The 17,385-nt window shown below is 35.5% G+C and overlaps 1 protein-coding gene across 1 annotated transcript in view; it reads left to right on the top strand.

Annotated features, from left to right (window-relative positions):
- The window catches only part of PSMD1 (proteasome 26S subunit, non-ATPase 1), a 93,231-nt gene that overhangs the window by 18,645 nt on the left and 57,201 nt on the right, over nucleotides 1–17,385 (top strand). Inside the window, exons 8-16 of the mRNA XM_038574162.1 lie at nucleotides 2,159–2,219; nucleotides 3,325–3,453; nucleotides 4,800–4,888; nucleotides 5,569–5,647; nucleotides 6,171–6,344; nucleotides 8,401–8,512; nucleotides 9,057–9,253; nucleotides 10,702–10,797; nucleotides 11,826–11,890. Of these exons, the coding sequence (XP_038430090.1) occupies nucleotides 2,159–2,219; nucleotides 3,325–3,453; nucleotides 4,800–4,888; nucleotides 5,569–5,647; nucleotides 6,171–6,344; nucleotides 8,401–8,512; nucleotides 9,057–9,253; nucleotides 10,702–10,797; nucleotides 11,826–11,890 (1,002 nt within the window). The remainder of the gene's footprint in view (nucleotides 1–2,158; nucleotides 2,220–3,324; nucleotides 3,454–4,799; nucleotides 4,889–5,568; nucleotides 5,648–6,170; nucleotides 6,345–8,400; nucleotides 8,513–9,056; nucleotides 9,254–10,701; nucleotides 10,798–11,825; nucleotides 11,891–17,385) is intronic.

Genomic DNA, 17,385 nt, shown 5'->3' on the forward strand with positions numbered 1-17,385 from the left:
ATTTTTAAAAGATTTTATTTATTTATTCATGAGAGACACAGAGAGAGAGAGAGAGAGACACAGGCAAAGGGAGAGAAGCAGGCTTCGTGCAGGGAGCCCCATGTGGGACTGGACCCCAGGACTTGGGAGCACGCCCTGAGCCAAAGGCAGCCGCTCAACCGCTGAGCCACCTAGGCATCCCATTACCATTTGTTTAAAAGACTGCTTTCCCTTTTGAATTTCTTTGGAGCTTTTGACATGCGATAATGTTGATAGATTTCTCTATTCTTTTCCATTTATCTATTCATCTTTCCTTATACCAGTACCACAGTATCTTTATTACTAAAGCTTAAGTTAGTGGAAGTCCTGTAGTTACAATCTCCCTTTTTTCTCCCTCTCACTGCCAAGTTTTGGGTCTCTTCCATTTCTTACAACTCTGGGGTATTCTCATTGTAATTGTATTGAATCTCTTCAATTTGGGGCAAATTAAAATCCTCTAACTATTGATTTTATAATCCATAAGCATACTATTGTTCTTCATTTATTTAGATTTCTTTTTTTTTTTTAAGATTTTATTTATTCATGAGAGAGAGAGAGAGAGAGAGAGAGGCAGAGACACAGGCAGATGGAGAGGCAGGCTCCATGCTGGGAGCCCAACATGGGACTTGGTCCTGGGTCTCCAGGATCACACCCTAGGCTGAAGGCAGCGCTAAACTGCTGAGCCACCCGGGCTGCCCTATTTAGATTTTCTTTACTATTTCTCAGCAGCATTCTGTAGATTTTAGTTCAGAGATTTTATACATTTTTTTCTTAAATTCATTCTTAAGTATGTTTTTTTGATGCTATTGCTAAGTGGTATGTTAAATTTCAATTTCTAAAAATCACTTATTAGGTCTAGTAAATTTTTTTATAGATCTTTTTATAGAATTTTCTACATAGAAAATGTCATCTGAATGGAAACAGTTTTACTTCTTCCTTTATAATTTTCATACCTTTTTCCCCCTCTTGTTTTTCTGCATTGGCTAGGATTTTCAGTGTTATTGGGCAGACCTAAGAGTGAACATCCTTCATTGCTGATCTTAGGGGAGTAGCATTTGGTTTATTTGTTAATTTAAATTTTTTCTTTCTTACTTTCTCCTTTATTTGTGTTGTGTTTATTTGCTTTTATGTACTATCTCAGTTAATGTTCTGAAATTATTTTTCTTCATTTCTAATTTTCCCCTAGTTTTATTTCATTTCTGAGTTTTCTAATTCTGATATGTTTTATTCTTTTATATTCTGTATAATTTTCTTTTCTTTTTTTTTTTTTTTTTTTACTTCTTTTGAAATAAATTTTTTTTAAGAGAGCAGGGTGGGGGGATAGGGGGGTTGTGAGGGAGGGGCAGAGGGAGAGGGAGAAAGAATCCTAAGCAGGCTCCATGCTCAGTGCAGAACCCAGGGCAGGCTTGATCTCACAACACTGAGATCATGACCTGAGCTGAAACCACAAGCTTAACAGATTGAGGCGCTCCAACGCCCCATAATTTTTCTTTTCTAATACTGTATGGGATTTTACTTTGCTCCTTGTCTATAGCTTATGTTTACTGAAAGTTGTTTTCCTGACTTTTTGCAAGAAGGCTATTATGTTACGGAGTTTTAAACAAAATGGTGTCTTATGATCTGAGATTGCCTAACTGTTTACATTCTCACTTTTATTTGGGCTTCCTTTTTCCTTTGTTTCTGCCATGTTAATTTGTATTCTGTGCCCAGCATTTTCTTCTCAGTAGAGTGCTTTGACCTAGAAGGAAGCATTGACTGGTTGGTTTTAAGAGCTGTTGGGGTCCCAACTGCTTCACTTAAACTAGCATTTTGTAGCTGCTGATGGTGTATTTCTACCTGTTTTGGGAGTTTGAGGGATGCTTTGTCATCTGGTTTTGTTGTATTTGTTGTCCATCCTAACCTGGTTAGTTGCTTTGTGTGTTTTTATGAATTTATTTGGAAGAAATTAAATCCCTGGGCTTTCTCCATCTTATAGAATCTTGTGTTTCTTAAGGGAAATACTTAAGTAATTAAATATTTTTTCCTTGCAAAATACTTAATTTGAACATGATTCACACCTTCAATTTGGTAACAAGTTACCTATACATACTATTTAGAAAAGATTTATCAGATTAATAATTGTTGGTTCTCTTCATTTTAGTGAGTCAATGGAAACAGAAGAAAAGACAGGTAGCGTACTTGTAGGAAAGACACCAGAAGTGGTAAGTATGTTTTTTGAAGTTAAGGTTACCATTTAACATATATTCCCACAGTATATATTGTAAGTTATTTTAATATGTTATATATCTGCCTTTATGGAGGTTTAATATTAAGTTTAATAGCAAAATCATTTTATAAAAATAGATCTGTAAAGTAAAATTTTAAGGACTGACCCTAGAAAGCACTTAACTTAAAAAAAATCAAATCCGGAGATCCCTGGGTGGCTCAGCAGTTTAGCGCCTGTCTTTGGCCCGGGGCGCAATCCTGGAGTCCCGGATCGAGTCCCCGCCTTGGGCTCCCAGCATGGAACCTGCTTCTCCCTCTGCCTGTGTCTCTGCCTTTCTTTCTTTCTATCTCTCTCTCTCATGAATAAATAAATAAATAAATCTTAAAAAAAAATCAAATCCTTAGATGCTTACAAAAGATTAAACTCTGTCTAGAATAACTATTTTGCTTGTTGCTAGGTGGGAAAAAAGTATGGCCTCTAACAAATAAATGGCGAGTTATCATAGAAGGGTGCACTTTAGTTGTCTTTGTTGTTTTTAATATTTATGGTGTATGGAAGAAATGGAGTAAGTATTTGAACAGTAGATTGTTGGATGTAAATGTTTCTTCCACCAAGAATTTTGACTTTTGATATACTCAGGTATATAAACTTCAGCTGTCTTTACCTGGATGACTTGGTACTTTATGAAATCATATATATGTGTTGATGAAGTGTGATTTTGATTTTCTAGTTTGAGTAGGGAGTTTTTCACCTTAAGTATGAATTGGTTCTGTATAAAAGCTTTCCTTGCAGATCATCAGTAATCAGTTATTCTTTTACATTTTGGGTTTTCTTTTTAAATATTAAAATATTTTCTATTGGAAGCTTGTTCAGAATGAATTGCATTCTTTCATGAAACTGGAGTATCTTGATAGTAGCTTTTAAAGAAATGATTCTTTCTCTCAAATAAATGATATATGAGTTTTCTAGATCCTACTATTAAAATACAAATTTTATTGTGTATATGGACTATGAATTTCACTGATCTAGGAATGTTTAAATAGAGTTGGCTTAGTGATTTTCAATAATATATGAATTTTCATTCTTGTTTGTTTTGGCAGAGTCCAGAGCCCAAGGACCAGACTTTGAAAATGATTAAAATTTTAAGTGGTGAAATGGCTATTGAGTTACATCTACAGTTTTTAATACGAAACAATAACACAGATCTCATGATTCTAAAAAACACAAAGGTAGGAAATTCATCTCTAATGGAGGCTTTCTTTTGTATTTATTTCTTTGTTGAATATTAATATGTATACTTATTTCTTATTGACTACTTTGTTGTATTTTATTTTGATTAAGAAAATAAGTTCTTAAAAAAATAAAAAAGAGAGAAAACCCTTGAACTTGTTGAGAAGAAAGAATTAATAGCGATTGAGCTCCTGTTTTTGTGTTTATCTTCGCTGGGAGGTTTAGTGGTATTTTTCTTTTTTTTTTTTTAGTTAACTTTTTATTTTAATATATATATGTAGCACTTGGACAAATGGCACGGATCAGAACATTAATACAGTTTATGTGTCTTTTTTCCCAATGAACTATAAACTCTGTGAGTGCAGCAGTTTCTACCTTGATATTATGTAACCTTTGTTGAGATATTGATCCTAATTACTAGTATTAATTTTGATCTTTTACTAGGTAATATACTCATTTGGTTCAAAAAAATTTTTATTATGAAAAAATTTATAATATGAAAAATCTTCACTTTTTTGTCTTAACTACCCAGTACCCTGTGTCAAAGTCATTTATTCTTCTTTTAGAACTATATATTCTTTTTTTTTTTAAGATTTTATTTATTTATTCATGCGAGACACACAGAGAGAGGCAGAGACATAGGCAGAGGGAGAAGCAGGCTCCATGCAGGGAGCCCAATGTGGGACTCGATCCTGAGACTCCAGGATCACGCCCCGAGCCAGAGGCAGATGCTCAACTGCTGAGCCACCAAGGCATTCCAGAACTGTATATTATTTCATTACTACATAGTTGTTTGACTGACACATGTACTTCTCAAACTTCTAATAATTACAAATGACAAATAGACACAGAATTACATAATTTTTATTTATAATAGTTATTTGAAGCTGATCTTTATAATATAGTTTCATTAAAAATAAGATCACTTTGGTGACTGCCAGAGGTGCAGAGTGAGAAGAGGTGCAGTGCTGCTCTTCAGGTTACCCTAACACCTTGGAGATTGTAGACAAGATGCTGAAAGGAAATAGCAAATGAAACTATTCAGAACCCCCCCCCCCCCAAAAAAAAAAAGAAAGAAAGAAATCCCAAATAGGAAATCTACTACCTAAATTCCTGCCTAAAATCTACTGATGTCAAGTTAAGACCACATATAAACTGTCTTGCTTAGTTTTATAAACTACCTGTTTAATTTTTTGTAAAGAAATATCCAAGATTCATGGTTTAAATAGCAGTTCAGTTTATTAATATTTTCACCACAAAACAGGGCCTCTGATTGTGTGTCTGCATGTAACCTTGCATATATATAAACACTTTGTCAGTGATAAAAATTGGTTTGTTTTTGCAGGATGCAGTACGGAATTCTGTATGTCATACAGCAACTGTTATAGCAAACTCTTTTATGCACTGTGGGACTACCAGTGACCAATTTCTTCGGTAAATACACTTGAAGGTTACCACTTTGATTTAAAATCATCTTTAATAGGGACTCTGTTGACATTGTTACATGGACATGGAGAGCTTCCCTTGCCTGCTAATCCTGAATTTTAAATTCTATTTTGTTACCTTATACATTTTGTTTTTCAAAGATGTATTTACTTATTATTTTAGAGAGAGAGAGAGAATGAAAGTGCAAGGGGCAGAGGGTGCAGAGGGAGAGAGAGAGAATCCCAAGTAGACTCCCCACTGAGCATGGACCCCAATATGGGAGCTCAGTCCCACAACCCTGAGATCATGACCTGAGAGCCAAAATCAAAAGCTGGACACTCAACTGACTGAGCCACACAGGCTCCCCTATACGTTTTTTATTGCATAAGCCTGCTTGTTTTAAGGTAAAATTAATTCCCTTTATTAATTGGCTTGAATTTAGGCTTTTACATAAAATATATTAATATAATTCTGCTTTTGTTCATAATGAAATCATGTATCATGCATTTTTAAAAATCTTCAAAATACTAAGAACTTATGAGGTAAAGAGAATCAGTAGTAACTCGAGCTCTGTAAAGTAAAATGATTTGTAATAGTTCAAAGTAAAATCTTAATGCTTTGACTTCAGTGTTATAAAAAGCTTTGTGGAATGCATTTCAGTAGTACTGTTGAATTTTCTTTTCTTACAGAGATAATTTGGAATGGTTGGCCAGAGCTACTAACTGGGCAAAATTTACAGCTACAGCCAGTTTGGGTGTAATTCATAAGGTAATATATACTAATTAGTATGAACAGAAACAGATTTTCTGAAGGTAAAAAATAAAAGTTACTGTAATTCATTTCCGAGTAGATTTTGTTAAATCACATGAGTCCTTACAGGAAAGAATGAAGTAAATAAGAAATTAAAATACATTTGTATATATATTTGTTTTTAATAAAAGGTAGAAATCCTTTTCCCATGAAAACTAAGCCATTTCTCAAAGGATGAATTGAAATAAGTTATTTGCATAGTCTAAGTCTAACCAAGGAAACTAAGTCTAAGTTAGTCTAAGTCTAACTTGGGGAAATGTTATAAAACGGGAAAAAAAACTGAAGCATTTGTTTCAAATAAGAATGCGATTGGGTCTCTTAAAATTCCGTCATTTAAGTTACGAAGTTGTCTAGGATAGAGACCTATTTTCTTCTCTTTTTAGAAAGTGAGCATTCTAGAGAAAAGATAATAATCCTAGAAAATACATCTTTTTTCTCTGACTTTCTGTTACTACACCTTTGTTGTGGCTCAAATTTACAGGGTCATGAGAAGGAAGCATTACAGTTAATGGCGACATATCTTCCCAAGGACACTTCTCCAGGATCAGCCTATCAGGAAGGTGGAGGTCTCTATGCATTAGGTCTTATTCATGCCAATCATGGAGGTGATATAATAGACTATTTGCTTAACCAGCTTAAGAATGCCAGCAATGATGTAAGTATTTGAATGAAAAACTAATTTCTGTTTCTTAAGAGTCCAGGAAAGCATTATATTTGCCAAATTCTTTTAGTGAATAGAAATTTTGTAGGATTTTGAAATTCTAAAAATAGCAACTTCTTACAGAATTATTTTTTTAAAGTAACTTTGCTTCCTTCTTTATAAACTTAAATTATACTTCTCAGTCTTTTAAACTTTCTATGTGACAAACAAAATAAAGTACCATATATTTGTAAAATACATATCATATTTCCACACTTAAGAGTTTTGGAATGTTGGGACACCTGGGTGGCTCGGCATTTGAGTGTCTGCCTTCAGCTCAGGGCGTGATCCCAGGATCCGGGATCAAGTCCCACATAGGGCTCCTTGCGGGGAGCCTGCTTCTCCCTCAGCCTGTGTCTCTGCTTCTCTCTCTTTGTGTGTCTCTCATGAATAAATGAATAAAATCTTAAAACAAAAAGTTTTGGAATGTTATAAGTGACTTTAGTGATCATTTAGTCAAATTTTGTTATAGGAAACTAAGAACTAAGTCCCAAAAAAATGCATAACTCTCAGGAATTGGAATTCCTGGTTATTTGATATTTTATAATTTTTTAAATGTAATTCTTTCATAAAAATTTATTAAACAAATTGTTCTTATTTTATGGAACCTTGAAGTAGGATTTTAGACTTCAGCTTTTATGTTAGATTCTTTTTTAGAAGGCTATTAGGAGAGTAGCTAAGTAAGCCAGACAACTTTGTCCTCCTATTTCAATGAAAATATTGAGGCCCTAGGTAGGATGATCTGTCTTAGTTAATAAGCTTCTCATCTACAAATATGATGTACATTTATTTACATCTTTGCCTCATTTCCTATGGTCTTGGGTAAAAATTTTCTTAACAAAGCTGTTTGGTTACCAGCATTAGAAACTTCCACTAATTGACTTAAAACAAGGAGTTTACCGGAAGTAGCTTATGTAATTAAAGGAGAAGTTGATAAACTAGCTCTCGTAAGAGTTAAGAGCTAGGACAGTTCTAGGGATCTAGATAACAGAAACTAATGGAATCATCTCTCTACAGCCCTCCTGCCAGGATGAATGAACTTGAAATGTTTTTGGTCCTTGGGTCATTTCACTGTAGAAAGATTAAAATTTCAGAGAAACAGACCATCTGAGTGGTCTGTTTTGAGTCACAGTCCCACACTTTGGGTAGGAGAAGGTGGGTGCTTATTAAATGGCAGTCCCACCAAGACTAACAATGGGAGAAGAGTATTTTCCAAGCAAGATTGGGGTGCTGTCACCTTGAAAGGAGACTGTGCACTCAAAAATGGCACATGACCACTAAGTGTCCCTTTTGAAATAAAACACAGCTTTTGCCCTTGACCTCATTTTTTCCCACTTCTTTATGTCCATGTTCTATTAGATACCCTTTCATCTCTCTTCAGCCTCCTTCCCCTCAGCCCAGAAGCATAGTTAGGTCTCACTTATCTTAAAATCTTTCTTTGACCCATGCTTCTTCCTCTTAGTTACTATAATTCTCCCCTTCTCATGTAAACTTATTGAAAGAGAGCTGTACTCTCTATCTCCACTTTCTTATCTTTCATTCGTTTCTTGGCTTACTGTTGTTTTGCATCTGCACGTACGTTTCTTTTGAAACTGAAAGTGCTAAGGTTATCACTGGCTGTCTAGTTCTCAAATATGTTGATCATTCTTACTGGGTCAACTGCTCTGCATGTTTAATATCACAATATATTTTTAAATTAGAATAAAATTTAAAAATTAGAATAAAAGCTTGGAATTTTATTATTTTTATTTATTTATTAATTTTTTTTTTTAAAGATTTTATTTATTTATTCATGAGTATACACAGAGAGGAGAGAGAGAGAGGCAGAGAAACAGGCAGAGGGAGAAGCAGGCTTCACGCAGGGAGCCTGATGTGGGACTCCATCCAGGGTCTTCAGGATCACACCCCGGGCTGCAGGTGGCGCTAAACCGCTGAGCCACCGGGGCTGCCCAAAAGCTTGGAATTTTAAGTACTGTGTTTCAAATCAGCAGAGCCTATGCTTTTTCCCTAGATCGTTCGACATGGTGGCAGTCTGGGCCTTGGTTTAGCTGCCATGGGGACTGCGCGCCAAGACGTGTATGATTTGCTAAAAACAAACCTTTATCAGGATGATGCTGTGACAGGTAAACGATTCTTTCCAAAGACAATAAACCAGGATTAACTAATGTAACTAATATTTATTTTCTATTTATATTTTGTAGTCTCTTAAAAATCTAATAGGTTACTTATTAGATAGATTCGATTATTAGATAATCCAGGGAGTGGATTTTGCCCTATTTGTCAAACTCATAAAAATAGGTTTTGTGATACATAGGTTTTAAGAATGATATATCCTATGTATCTGTCTGTATAACTGATTTTCGTAAGTAGAAATTTATTAGAGTGACCTAATTGTGGCTCAGCTATCTGTACTGCTTGGTGATAACATAGAAAAGTGTCATCATGTCTCCTTTGAAATCACTGTAGGATTTATTGGTACATTCTGTCAAGATTTAAAAGGAAAATAGCTATAATTCAATGGATATACTTTTTATCCAATGGTTTGAAAAATTCTGTTAGAAGTCATAGTTGTTTTAATAGTTGATTATAATAAGTGCCACTTCCAATAGGATAGGTTTTATTGACTTTACACACATCATTTTTAAATTTCTACTTTTTACTCACTAGGTGAAGCAGCTGGCCTGGCCTTAGGTTTGGTTATGTTGGGCTCTAAAAATGCCCAGGCTATTGAGGATATGGTTGGCTATGCACAGGAAACTCAGCATGAGAAGATTCTGCGTGGTCTTGCAGTTGGCATTGCATTAGTGATGTATGGGAGGATGGAGGAAGCTGATGCTCTCATTGAATCTCTCTGCCGTGATAAGGTGAGATGATACATTATTTATCTTTTTCTCCCTGCACTCCCTCTCACCCTGGTTATCACCAACATTTACAGAAACACGTCCATTAGAAATTATCTGTGTTCCCATCAAAACGCCTAGCTACACTTGCTGATAAAACAACTTCTTGCAAGATATATAAAGCCTGAGACGCCTGGGTGGCTCAGTGGTTGAGTGCCTTTCTTTGGCTCAGTAAGTGATCCCGAAGTCCTGGGATTGAGTTCCACATTGGGCTCCTTGCATAGAGCCTGCTTCTCCCTCTGCCTATGTCTCTGCCCCCACCCCCCTCTCTGTGTCTCATGAATAAATTAAATAAAATAAAATTATATTATATTAAAATTAAATAATAAATAAAATCTTTTAAAATATATATATATATATATATATATATATATATATATATATATATATATATATATATAAAGCCTAATGGAATGTAGGAAGGGAGACCACTGATTAGACCAGGCGAACAGGACTAATTTGAGAATTTTAAATTTAATCATTAGACTTCAGATGAGTAATTTTCAAATGAGGAGATCCAGAAAAGTTCTTTAGAAATTTACAAGTTAATTTCTTTTGGAAATATTTTTGGAATCACTTCGTAATCATTTAATAAGATACGAAGTTTACTTCATTGTTTTTTCATCAAAAACCAGTGAAGTCTCTATGCTTATTTATTTGAGTGTGATTTTTTAAATGCCTTTTGTTTTGCTTATTTATTAAGATTTTATTTATTTATTCATGATAGACATGGGTGGGGGGGGCAGAGACACAGGCAGGGGGAGAAGCAGGCTCCATGCTGGGAGCCTGACACAAGACTCAATCCTGGGACTCCAGGATCATGCCCCGAACCAAAGGCAGGCACTAAACTGCTGAGCCACCCAGGGATCCCCATTGTTTCGTTTTGTTTTATTTTGACAATGGTATTGTGTATGGTGGGTAGTCAGTGGTAACTAATGCTGTTCTCTGTAGTCTGATACAAAGAACCACTGTTAATAGTTAAGTAATAAAGATGCTAATTATTTGCTCAGCTCTCAGACTCCATATCTGTTCCACTCAATGCTCAGTGCCTGATAATTAAATAAGCAAGTTACAATGCAAAAGTAGAAGCAAGCTTCTTTGTTTAATAAATGGAAGTTGAGTGTAGAGGGTAGTGAGTGTTGGTATTGAACTTAACATCCTAGTGATTGTAAAGCAGTACAGACACATTGCTTAGAGCATTGGGAATTAAAAAGGAGTTAATTCTTCCTGTATTAAAGTCTGTATTTCCACATTCATTTAGAAAACTACCAACCACAAAATAGTTCTCTTTAAGTTTCTCATTTCTTACCTAAAACCAACTCCTCTCCTACTGGATACAGCTGTGCCAGTGAGACTATAGAAATCACTGTTTGAAATGATAACTTTCAGTTGATGTAGATTGTTCTTTTTAGGACCCAATTCTTCGACGATCTGGGATGTACACTGTAGCCATGGCTTATTGTGGCTCGGGTAACAACAAAGCTATTCGACGCCTGCTACACGTTGCTGTAAGTACTCTTTTCTTGGATAGAGGTGGAAAGGGAAGTTTGCAGATGAACACTAAATGTCTAGGTTGCAACAGCACCCACATTGCATGACCACCACGAGTGATCTTAGATTCAGATTCTCAACAGATCTCAAATTGACAGATTCTCAGTCAGCTATAACCTTAGCACCAGGTGTAGAGCAGGGTAACAGTATGTCAGGACAAATAGAAATCCTTAAAATCATTCAGTGGCAACTTCTGAAAACCTACTCCAAGCGGCACCCTCATTTGTAAGGGTTAAGACCATGTGAGTGTGTGCAGCCACCTTAGGATAGGGAAATCTCATGAACAATAAAAAACACTTCTTACAGCCCGTGAAGTTAGCTTCCAGATAGCCCCTAGGGGACATGCTCTATTTCAAGAGATCCCTTGCACAGGAAAGCCAGTGCCCATGTTTTCCAATAGGGTGTTCCCACTATAGTTTTCCAAATCCAGATAGAGTTTATGAACAATAATGTTGCATGGTAACACAGTGGAGATTGCACATACATACATTTAGTAGGTTTCCACCATCTTGATGCCAGGAGAAGGTAAACTTCAGGTCATCCTCTGATGCAGAAAGGGTTTAGTTTAGAACAATTATTATTTTCTTCCCAGAGATACATCCCACAGTATTTATTATTAATTTTTTTTATCAATGTAGCATGTAGTATGTTAAAAATTGTAAATGTTTGTATTTTGCTTGAATTTAGGATGTACTTTTTTTTAAAACAACATTGAAAGAATGTTAGATTTTCAGTGTAGCCTGCAAAAGCTATAGTGCAGCTGAAATAATCTTTAGAAGCAGTCCTGAATCTTAAACTTCACCAAGCTTAAGAGGCTTTTAAGCCTTGAAATAAAAGGTATTTCAGATGCGTTTTTCCTAAATTAAGGGAAGACATTCTGATTAATGAGATCTAATTTACTTTTGAATGATGTGAGTCTCTCATTAGTTAACTCTAGTAATAGAATGCATAGTATAATATAATCATCCTTTAAAATTTTTCCTAGGTAAGTGATGTTAATGACGATGTCCGGAGGGCAGCAGTAGAATCACTTGGGTTCATTCTGTTCAGGTAATAATTTCTAATTTCTGGTTCTCTTTATAGTCCTTTTTTTTTAATAGTCACTAAACAGAAACTAAATATCTGAGGAATACATCTAGGTTCAGGGTGAAGACCATTTAACAATAAGATCAGTACTGTTGATCTGAAAAAAAAAAAAAGTGTGTCTTGAAAATCCAAGAATCTATTTGAAAAGTAGTAAAATGACTTTATTATTTGTTTATTTTTTCATAACATTCTGTGTATTTGCTTAAGTTTTTAAATCCAAATAGCAGGGATCCCTGGGTGGCGCAGCGGTTTAGCACCTGCCTTTGGCCCAGGGCGCGATCCCAGAGACCCGGGATCGAATCCCACGTCGGGCTCCCGGTGCATGGAGCCTGCTTCTCCCTCTGCCTGTGTCTCTCTCTCTCTCTCTCTCTCTGTGACTATCATAAATAAATAAATAAATAAAAATTATAAAAAAAAAAATCCAAATAGCATCTTTAGTAGTCCTCTTTCCATACATATTGGTAATTCAGATGGGATGCTGTTTCTTACATAGGGTTGAAGCTCTTTAATGAGAATAAAAGGGAAAAAAAAAAAAAAATGAGAATAAAAGGGATCCCTGGGTGGCGCAGCCGTTTGGTGCCTGCCTTTGGCCCAGGGCGCGATCCTGGAGACCTGGGATCGAATCCCACATCGGGCTCCTGGTGCATGGAGCCTGCTTCTCTCTCTGCCTATGTCTCTGCCTCTCTCTTTCTCTGTGACTATCATTTAAAAAAAAAAAAAATTAAAAAAAATGAGAATAAAAGGTAGAAGCGTGAAAAATTTACAGATTTAAGAAAATATTTTTGGACTTGAGATTTGGAAATGCCCTTGGCATATGATAGCTGTTATTAAGAGTACATACTCTGAAACCAGTCTGCCAGGATTAAATCCAGGCTCTGCCACTTACAAACTGAGTGACTTTGGGTTTATTATTATTAGCCTTTTCGAGCTTCCAATTTCTCATCTGTAAGATTGATATAATAATAGTACCAATTTAAGAAATGTGTTTTTTGGGGATCCCTGGGTGGCGCAGCAGTTTGGCGCCTGCCTTTGGCCCAGGGCGTGATCCTGGAGACCCGGGATCGAATCCCACGTCGGGCTCCCGGTGTGTGGAGCCCGCTTCTCCCTCTGCCTGTGTCTCTGCCTCTCTCTGTGTGTGTGTGACTATCATAAATAAATAAAAATTTTAAAAAAATGTGTTTTTGTGGTGCCTGGATGACTCAGTTGATTAAATGGCAGACTCTTTTTTTTTTTTTTTTTTATTTAAATGGCAGACTCTTAATTTCAACTCAGGTCATGATCCCTGGGTCCTGGGATTGAGCCTCAACCAGGGCTCCCAGCTCAGCAGGGAGCCTGTTTCTCCCTCTCCCTCTGCCCTTGTTCACTCTATTTTCCTAAACCACCCCCAAAATAAATCTTTTTTAAAAAGAAGTGCATTTTTGGATAAGTAACTGAATTAATATCTAAAGCTCTTAGGGGCACCTGGGTGGCTCAGTGGTTGAGTGTCTGCCTTTGGCTCAGGTCATGATCCTGGGATTGAGTCCTGCCTCAGGCTCCCCGTGGGGGGGCTGCTTTTCCCTCTGCCTGAGTCTCTGCCTCTCTTTGTGTCTTTCATGAATAAATAAATGAAATCTTTTAAAAAAAATCTAAAGCTCTTAGAACAGCATCTGGCACTACTACTAAGTGTTATTTAAGCTATTTAAGCATATGATAGTAGGAGCAACTATAACGGTGGCAGATGCAGTAGTACTTTTCTTGCAGTTCTTCTACCTACTTATCTCTAATCTTAAGAATCATTGTTTCTTTTGGCTAAGATACTTTATATTAAAATCCAGCAAAGGCAAATTAAAAGTACTTCTTTTAGCTTCTTTGGACACTGCTTATCATACCTTATTTGTGATGAAATTATACAAAAAAAAAAGTTTTCAAGGTACATGTTAGATGAGTCAGTTAGATGAGTCTCACTCATGCCCTTTTAATCTCTGGAATAGATTTTCTCCCAGGTTCCTGGGAGTGAACCTTTGTTGTAAAGGTCATAACATAATTCAACAAATACTGAACATCCACCGTGAACTGGTTATAGGAACATCTTCATAACATTTTAGATAGGAAGTTAATCCATTTATCAAAAACTTATCCAGATAGGCTGTAGACTACTTTACTCCTCTGTGGATTAATATGCTGAATAAAACAGCAGAGTACAGACCCATATAACATACTAATTAGGTTTCTCCTTACACCAGTTTTGTTGAATAAGGTTGTTCAGCCGCATACTAAGTTCCTTCATTGTGTTGTCCTCTAACACTCATTTGTTCAACTTGTTCACAAAGATGCTAGAGAGCCTTCACTAAATCTAAAGACATAATATTTACATAGACCTATTAGTCTGGTACCTCCAAAATAGGATACATGATTAGTTGTTATTGTTTTTAGTAATTCATAGAAGTGTCAGATACTCATTGATTCTTTTTCTAAGGTATGACAAAACTTATGTGCATTAAGCTATTCTTTGTATTTTTAAAAAATCTGGAATAGACTTCACACTTAATTTCTTGAGTCCTCTCTTTTCTCTTTTTGAACATCAGAATATTTAGCCACTTAGAGTCTTTTTGTATCTTTGCCATTTTCTTTTTTTTTTTTTTTTCTCAAATTTGTCAGCAGTGGTTCCATAATTAGAACCACAATTTCTATTTAAAGGAAGTGATTCATTTAGCTTACAGAGTTGAACTCATTTAATGCAGCCAGTCTTTTCACCTATTTTACATTTTAAAAAAATATTTATTTGAGAGAGAGCACAAACGGGAGGAGCACAGAGAGAGAATCTGAAGTAGACTCTGTGCCAATTGCAGAGTCCAGTCTGGGGCTTGATCTCACCATCCTGAGTCACGACTTGACCTGAAAAGAGTCATTACCTTAACTCTGCCACCCAGGTGCCCCTTACCTGTTTTACATTTTGATCAGTCTTTACAACATTACTTTTTATCTTTCTGTTTCAAAAATCATTCTCCTGGGGGGAAAAATGGAAGCAAATAGAAGTTCAATAGTTTTATTTTCTCCCTGTCCATTTTTGGGTTATTATATTAGCCAAGCTGTGACCCTAACCTTTCACTGGTTTAACTCTAGAGTTTAGATTGTGGGGAGGGGAGTGGGTATTATTGCCATCCAGAGGGGGCTTTTTGTTTTATTTTAATTCTTATCAGAGAACTAGATAATTTTGATAGGAAAGTATATTTTTCTAAGGATACTTTTAGTAACTGTTGGTTTATATAAACAATCCTATTCATGATCCTCTCTTTGTTTCTTTGTTGTCAGTTGTTAATTCTTCCTGGTGATTTTATATTTTGTATCCTATGAATCAGTGGCCTAGTGTGTAAATTCTACTACATAGGAAGTTGAGCTTCATGAACTGTTTTTCTACCCTTTAACCTGACAGCACTTTGCTCTTCAATTAACATTCATTTCTGCCTTTGCATTTCCTGGGGCTCACTCTCATGCTAATTTCCCAGTTTCAGCAGCAGATGTCTCCTGTGAGCTGCTTTTAGGCTTTGCTGAGATCTCTGCTACCTAGGATAGTCATACCCAGCTAATGAATGGTACTGTGTGCTTTTTATTTCTAAGGGACCATTCTGAATTTTGTTTTCATAGTGTGACTCTTTATAAACAGAAGAAACTGGAAAAGACTTGAGATGATTTGTCTGAAAGTTACTTTATAGATGAAGAAAATTAAATGTAATCAACTTGTCGAAGGAATTGCAGTTGAGACCAAATTCTTTAAATTTTAGACTAGTACAATTTTCCTGGAGTGAGAATTTTTAAAAGTGAAAGAAACTTAGAAATATTTTTTTTAAAGAGAAGGAAATTGAATTCCAAAATAGTTAATACAATTTTTCATTGTCATAGAACTAAAAAGTAGAACTGAAATTCAAAACAGATCTCATTATAGATCAAAGCTTTTTACAACATGCCTTTCCATCAGTACTATTTTCCTAAGTGATTTTCAAATTTCCTCATTACTTTTAATATTTGGAAAGTTTCTATCCTATCTCCTAAGAATAGTAAATGTTTTCTGGTGTGCCATTATTTACTTTCTTAGAATGTGCTCCATTTTATCATTTCTTCCCTTTTAGATGTTACATGTCACCTTTAAAATAACTGCAGACATTTGACCTTCTTGAACCATATTTTAAGAACTTATTTCTTCTTAATTTTTTAAATCTTTTTTTTTAAGTGTACTTACTAGCTATGGATACTGAAAACATGCATAAACATATATTTGTACTTCAACTAAGATGAAATTGTCTTGTGGGAAACTAAAAATTCTCACATGTATTATCTTCTTTACTCGCAGGTAGTCCAGGGAGTTACAGTATTTTCACTCTGTTATTTTCTCTTGATATTTGTGTGTTATATGATAAATATTGAGAATTAAGTTGAAAAACATTTTTGTCAAGGTGAAATGAACTGAGTACTTTTTTTTTTTTTTTTGCTTTTCCTTTTTTATTTACTGAGTACATTTTTTTGTGTAATACATAGGTGATTATCAGGCCCATTGTTATCTGTCCAGTAAGCAGTTTTTATTATAACAATTCTTTGTACAGTACTGTGCTTGGCATTGACTGAAACTCAGTTGGAACTGAAAGTAATCTGAATTATTTTAACTTGACATTGGAAAGAAAAGTGAAGAAAAAAGTCAAAAGAAGCATTGATCTTTACATATTTGTTGAAATTAAAATGCTATAATGATCTGATATAGATCTTTTTTTTTTTTTTAAGATTTTATTTAGAGAGAGAGCATGGAAACATGAGCAGAGGGAGGGCTAGAGGGAAAAAGAGAGAGAATCTCAAGCAGACTCCGTGCTGAGTGCAGAGCCCAATGTGGAGCTAGATCTTATGACCCTGAAATCATGACCTAAAACACCTAGGTGGCTCAGTGGTTGGGTGTCTGCCTTTGGCTCAGGGTACGATCTCGGGTCTGGGGATCGAGTCCCACACCTGGCTTCCTGCAAGGAGCCTGCTTCTCTCTCTGCCTCTCTCTCTCTCTCTCTGACTTTCATGAATAAATAAATAATCTAGGAAAAAAAAATCACGACCTGAGCCAAAATCAAGAGTCAGACTCTTAACTGACTGAGTCACCCAGGTGCCCTTGTTATAGACTTTTCTTAAAATTAGATAATCCTGGAGGTCCCAGATCATCTTTGCTCTGACTTAAGCTATTAAAATATAAAATTGGATATTTCTCAGTGTATGTATTAATATGCTTTCAGATATTGATGGATCTTGCAAGATGTGAGGGAGATTCCTGGTACATTTTTTTAGACTATAAAAAAATGGTCCTTCAGTATAAAAATTGTGCCATCATGGATCCTTAGAATTTGAAAGAACCCCATTAGTCAGCTAGTTACTACCAAATGCAAGAATCATCTTTACAGTATCTCCATTCACAATTTTGTATGTTTGGTATATACTCTGTATTCTGCCTC

The sequence above is a fragment of the Canis lupus genome, chromosome 25 (assembly GCF_011100685.1).
Source record: "Canis lupus familiaris isolate Mischka breed German Shepherd chromosome 25, alternate assembly UU_Cfam_GSD_1.0, whole genome shotgun sequence".
Taxonomy (NCBI): domain Eukaryota; kingdom Metazoa; phylum Chordata; class Mammalia; order Carnivora; family Canidae; genus Canis; species Canis lupus.